The sequence below is a fragment of the Grampus griseus genome (assembly GCF_964374135.1).
Source record: "Grampus griseus genome assembly, chromosome: 3".
NCBI lineage: Eukaryota > Metazoa > Chordata > Mammalia > Artiodactyla > Delphinidae > Grampus > Grampus griseus.
Window position 1 is genome coordinate 122,066,887 of NC_139019.1, and position 6,000 is coordinate 122,072,886.

General features: G+C 41.1%; 1 protein-coding gene across 2 annotated transcripts in view; it reads right to left on the reverse strand.

Annotated features, from left to right (window-relative positions):
- Positions 1–1,746, reverse strand: part of LARS1 (leucyl-tRNA synthetase 1) — a 69,861-nt gene extending 68,115 nt beyond the window's left edge. For both annotated transcript variants that reach the window (XM_082650141.1, XM_082650142.1), the window contains exon 1: positions 1,598–1,746. In XM_082650141.1, coding sequence (XP_082506267.1) covers positions 1,598–1,603 — 6 coding nt within the window. In that variant the 5' untranslated portion in view covers positions 1,604–1,746. The remainder of the gene's footprint in view (positions 1–1,597) is intronic.
- Positions 1,747–6,000: the final 4,254 nt, after the last annotated feature.

Below are 6,000 nucleotides of genomic sequence, written 5' to 3' on the forward strand. Positions count from 1 at the left end.
CTATTATCTTTATTACAACAAATCCCCAGGTCTAAGTCTGACATGTAACTAAAAGGTATTAAAACTGTCAAAACCGGGCTTCCCTGGTGGCGCAGTGGTTGAGAGTCCACCTGCCGATGCAGGGGACGCGGGTTCGTGCCCCGGTCCGGGAAGATCCCACATGCCGTGGAGCGGCTGGGCCCGTGAGCCATAGCCACTGAGCCTGCGTGTCCGGAGCCTGTGCTCCGTAACGGGAAGAGGCCACAGCAGTGAGAGGTCCGCGTACCACAAAAAAAAAAAAAAAAGTTTAAAAAAAACCTCTATAAAATAAATATTCCTATGATATGAAGGAAATTACATTGCTTGCTCTTTACAAATACAATTATAATATAAAAACTAATTTTATATCCATGTTACTTCATGTTTATTATCTTATACTCTTTACTATTGGTAAGGTTTCTTCCAGAGTTAGAAAACTTTCATTACAGGAAGGTGCTTGCAAAAGAAATTTCCCCATAGTTTACAATTGCAAATAGTACAATAATTAAGTGAATGAGCTCCAGAATGGGACCAAATGAATTAAAATTCTACTTCTTAGTAGATCTGATCTCACCCCCTCTATTCTATACAGGAACATCACTTTTCTCTATCAGTTTTCCCTTTCTACAGGACAATTTCCATAAGCATACAACCACTATATAATTTCTCCTGTCCTTAAAAAAAAAAACCAAAAACAAACAAACAAAAAAAACCTCTTTTAACCTTCATCTATTACCCCATTCCTCTGCTCTCCTTTATAGAATTCTTCAGAAGAGTTGTTCATACTCATCATCTCCAGTTTCTCTCTTCCCATTCATTCTTGATCACACTCTTCAATCAGGACCTACGAGGCTTTATATGACCTACATCCACCCACCAATCAACCACCACCCACTACCCCTCAACACACACACATACACGTCATCATCATCATCATCATCATCATCACCTCCCGCTGGATGACAGTCCTTTGCACATACAACCCTCCTTGTTTTTCACTCCACTCACACTGTTGGCTCTGCCCGGAAATCTTTTCCTCCGTATAGCTGCATGGCTTGCTCCCTTACCTTCTGCCACAATGCCACCTCAGCAAAGTCTTTCTTGATCTACTCCTTCCTGATCTGTTTTTTTTGTTTATAGCACCTACCGGCACCTGACATATTTTACCACATACTTTAGAATGTAGCGCACACACACGTAAACACCATGAATGCAGAAATGTTTGTCTACTTTACAAAGAGGCGCTCAAAAACTTTTTGTTGAAAGGAGAAATCAATGTCACATACTCCTCTTTCTCCAAATCAGTTTTTAGAAACTTTGGTGAAATAACACACGTGACATGAAGTAGTCTACAAAGTTAAAGATATCAGGGCCTCGCTCATCAGCTAGCAAGAAAAGGCACATCCTCACAACAGCCAAGCCTTAAACGTGGGAGGCAAGGCCTCCCCATTCTTTAGAAAAGGATTTCTTCCCTTCAGGACAGTGGCTACCACATGGGGCCCCTAGACTCTGGCGAAAGCAGGTAACCAGCCGGGTTCCAAGGCCTGGCCTAGCGGACACTCTTCCCGCCAAAACTCACCGCCATGGCGCCGCCCGTCCGACTGTGCAAACCCACGACGGTGACTTCGGTGATCCCCCTCAAAGGAGTGGTTACAACCTTTCCCCTCCCTCTCTGCGAAGCCAGGCCTACCACGACACTAAAGCACACACTTCGCACCTGATGAGGCAATCACGGGCTCACTAATTAAGTACCTCCGGGGGCATCTCATAGCCTGCTGGGAATCGTAGTTCCCAGACCCCTAAACCCCACGTCCTACAGGCATCTATTGACTACATTTCCCAGAGGAAAACAGGCTACGGAAGTGTACCCGATAAGCCACTCGGAGGGGACCCGGTAGTGACGTCATGAGCATGTTGAACTACAAAGCCCATGATGCAGTTCGGTGTCGCAGACTGCCGCGAGTGCTCCCTGACTGACGTGGGGATAGCCGGCGTTCAACCTTTTCACCGTATGGAGCTGGTTTGGGTGTCTTGTCAGGATGCCAGAATGCAAGGTGTATTCGTCCTCAGTGACTGAAGTGCTAATTATGCGTTGCCGTTGTGCACAGGTATTTATCACTGTCGGTGGCATTCAGAAGTCCAGAATTTAGACATTTTGTAGCCATTTATTAACAATCTCCATTTTATTAAAGGAGAGGCTGGAAGCCTTCCACCTGGTCCCAGTGCCAAGCTCAGACTGTTTCATCCGTGTCACCAACCAACACTGAACTGTCTGAAGTACTAGTCACTAGCCATATTGTGGCTATTTAAATTAATTAAAATTAAGTAAAGTTTAAATTTTATTTCTTCAATCGCACTAGCCACTTTTCATGTGCTGGAAAGTCCATGTGCCTAGTTGTTACTATATCTCTGGACAGTGCGGATATAGAACATTTCCATCATCAAACAAAGATGTATTGAAAAGTGCTGATCCAAGACTTTCACTTTCTGGTGGTCAGATTAGTTACTCTCACATGCATTCCTTTATTAATTCAATAAATAATCATTAAGGATCTACAAAGCACTTGGAGGGGTGGAGGTGTGCCCAGCCCAGAAGTGTGTCTTCCTAATGGAATAGTGGGAAAAAAATTTTTAATAAAAATTTTAACAAAAATAAATTTTGAATTATATATGTGTAATATATATTGTATTTACATTTTTCAACAATTAGTTTTGAAATATAAATTTAATGATGGCCTAACACAATGCCTGGCACGTGGTATGGGCTCAATAAAAATTTGTTGAATGAAAGGAAGTTAAGAATGAACCTTAGGTTATAGAGAACCTACCAGTGGCTCTCCTGCCTCCAGGCTCTTACACGTACAAATACTCCACATCATTTTCCACACTCTCTACCTACAGCTACTAACCATTTAGACATCATTTCCTCACAGCCCAAGTCTGGGTTGAATGTCTGTTCCTAAATATTCTCTGAAGCACCCCCTTCCTGCCCTCCCTTGGGAAATTTATCTCACTGAATTTTAATTGCCTGTTGATTTATCACTAGAGTTAAGCTCTATGATAGCAGAGGCTGCCTAGCACAGTGTCCGGCACATAGTAGGTGCCTTATAAGTATTTATTGAATGAATGAGAGAATCCTCATCATCCACAGCTCTTATAACTAGGGTTAGGCTTTCCTGTTCCAATTCTACCCTAACCAGTACTATTTGTCATCTTTGACTCATCAGCTTGCAATCCACGTTGGTTATTGAAATTATTCATACAACCAATATCTATTAAATACCTCCTATGAACATGACATAGAGGTAAGGTATAGTAGGGAACAAGACAGACACTGCCCCTGCCCTCATGGAACTTACAGTCTAAAGTGCATGAGCCATTAAAGAAGAAAATAAACAAGTGATTGTGTGATGACAAATTATGAAAATTATGAAAAACCTATCTCCATGCCTCCAACTGCATTCTTTTTAATTTTCCTATTTAAGTGACAAATATATTTTTCAAGGGTCACTTGGTTTTCATTCATTCGACAAAAATTTAATTCACTTATACTATATACAAGTCACTATCCTAGATGCTGGAAATACAACTCTTGAACAAGACAAGTGCAGTCACCTCCTTCTAGTGGAAGAGGCAAACACTGAAGCTATGGGAGCGATGGGAGGCCATGGAAGGGTTTTAAGTAAGGAAGGGACATGGTCCCATTTGTGTTTCATAGAGATCTTTCTGAAGTGTTGAAAGGGAGCAAAACTGGAAGCAGAAGGCTGTTGCAGTTGTCCAGGTGAGAGGTGACAGTAGTTTAGACTTTAGTGGTGACAGTAAAGGTAGAGAAAGGTAAACAGAGTCAAGAGGTATTTAGAAAATGAAAGTTATTACAGCTTAGTAATATGGCTTTTTAATTGGGAATCATTGATTCTTTGCTATGCCATGTGGATTACCCCCTCTAGATAAATGAAATTAGAAAGGTAGCATAGTGGATATTAGCTCAGGCTCTGAATCAGACCAAGTTCATCATTTACTACCTGAGTGACCTCAGGCAGTTCAATTAACCACTGTAAAATAAAGGTAATAATAGTAAGTACCTCATAGAGGATTAAAGGAATAATATGTATTTAGGTATAAACCCTGTATATATATGCCCAGCATATAGTAAGCACTTTAAAATGTCAGATATTTTTATTACTATTTTAGGAAAATTGATCTATAAACACTAATCTGAATCTGATTAAAATAGAAAAAGCTTACCTGCACCGCATAATAATCTCTTTCCTAGCCTAACTGAGCTAGTTATCACCATATAATTGTGGGGTATGCCTTCACCAACTATCATATTGTGCTCATTCTTTAAAATGCCACAACAGAACTCACTTCTGCCTTATTTTATTTTGTTTTTCTTCCAAACCCACCCCACCGGTCACTCTACTCAATTCAATTGAATCAGCATTTCTAAATTCAGATGCATAAAGCTATAACTAGCTTTGGCTTGTCTCTGAGTCTCTTTATACTTGTTTTTCATGCATATTTACCTAGCTTCCCAACCTTTATATGACACAGTTCAAGGAAGGAATTGGGGGCATTTATTTTCATACTTGTTCGACAAACATGGCACTCAATAAATATAGTTGTCACTTCCCTATCCTATTAGACACCATTTGTTTTTAAATGGGTTTTTTTTCCAACATTAGTGTTCTACCTTAACTTTTATGTTTCCTGAATGGTGAACAGTTTTGTTTTTTTTTTAATGACCTAGGCAATGAATATAAAGAGAAGGAGATCCTTCTAGGCTTTATGGACTTTAGATGATCCCGGGGTTGCTCTATGTGCAGCCTCCGACAGTTACTGGGCAGCAGAGGAAGCGTGTGTGCAATGGCTGTGCTCACTGGCCTTGGAGTCAGTTGCCGGGGTCTGACTTGAAGCTCTGTCCTGTGCTAGCTCTGCTCCTTCAACCTTGGGACTCTGGGTCCTCACATGTAAAATGTGTGTGATGATAGTACCTACTTCCTAGGCCTGCTGTGAAAATACAATGAGCTATACCAAGGAAGGTGATTAGCCCAATGTGTGGTTCATGGGCTAAATGCTCAAGAAAGATTAATCTAAAGAGAAAGAAAGAGAAGTGGTGAATACTGGAAGCCAGTTTGATGAGTGCTGTGGTCTGGTCTGAATGTTTGTGTCCTCACAAAATTCATATGTTGAAATCCTAATGCCCAAGGTGTTGGCATTAAGATTTGCGAGGAGCTTAGGTCAGGAGGATGAAGCCCTTTTGAAAGGGTTTAATGTTCTTATATAGGAGAACCCATAAGCTCCCCAACCCCTTGCACTTTGTGAGGATACAAAGAGGAGCGTTCGACCTGGAATGGGCCCCTCACCCGGCCATGCTTGGCACCCTGATCCTCAGACTTTTAGCCTCCAGAACTATGAGAAATAAATTTCTGCTGTTTATAAGCCACCCAATCTGGGGTATTTTGTTACAGCAGCCCAAATAGACTAAGACAGTCATTTAATTAATGGGAATTCTAAATCTGATTGACATGAACTAGGAACAAGTAGCCATATTAATTAGAGAGACTTTTATATTTAGACAAATGTAACCAAATTAGAGAAGTTGCACTTCTCAAGTACCAAATTTTTGAGAAACCCCTGTTGCCTAGATTTCTCCTAAAGTGGTGATACTTGTAATTCTTGGGAATTAGAAATCACTCACTCATACCATGCCACTCCAGACTCGGGATCCACGTGCTTCAGCCTGCTCTTGTCAACGTTGCACAGAGCATTGCCAGCCGTGTCATAGGGTCATATGGGAAATGTGACACTTGAGTTCCTAGATAACCTACATATCTAAATTGTTACCAGCATTTCCATCACCATTGTGAAGTAGTCCAGGGGCTTCTTAAGAAACACAAGGAGGGAAGGAGAGGATGGACAGACGGATGGAAAAGAAGAAAAGGAGGAGAAAAAAAGAAATAGGTAAAGACAACCAATCAC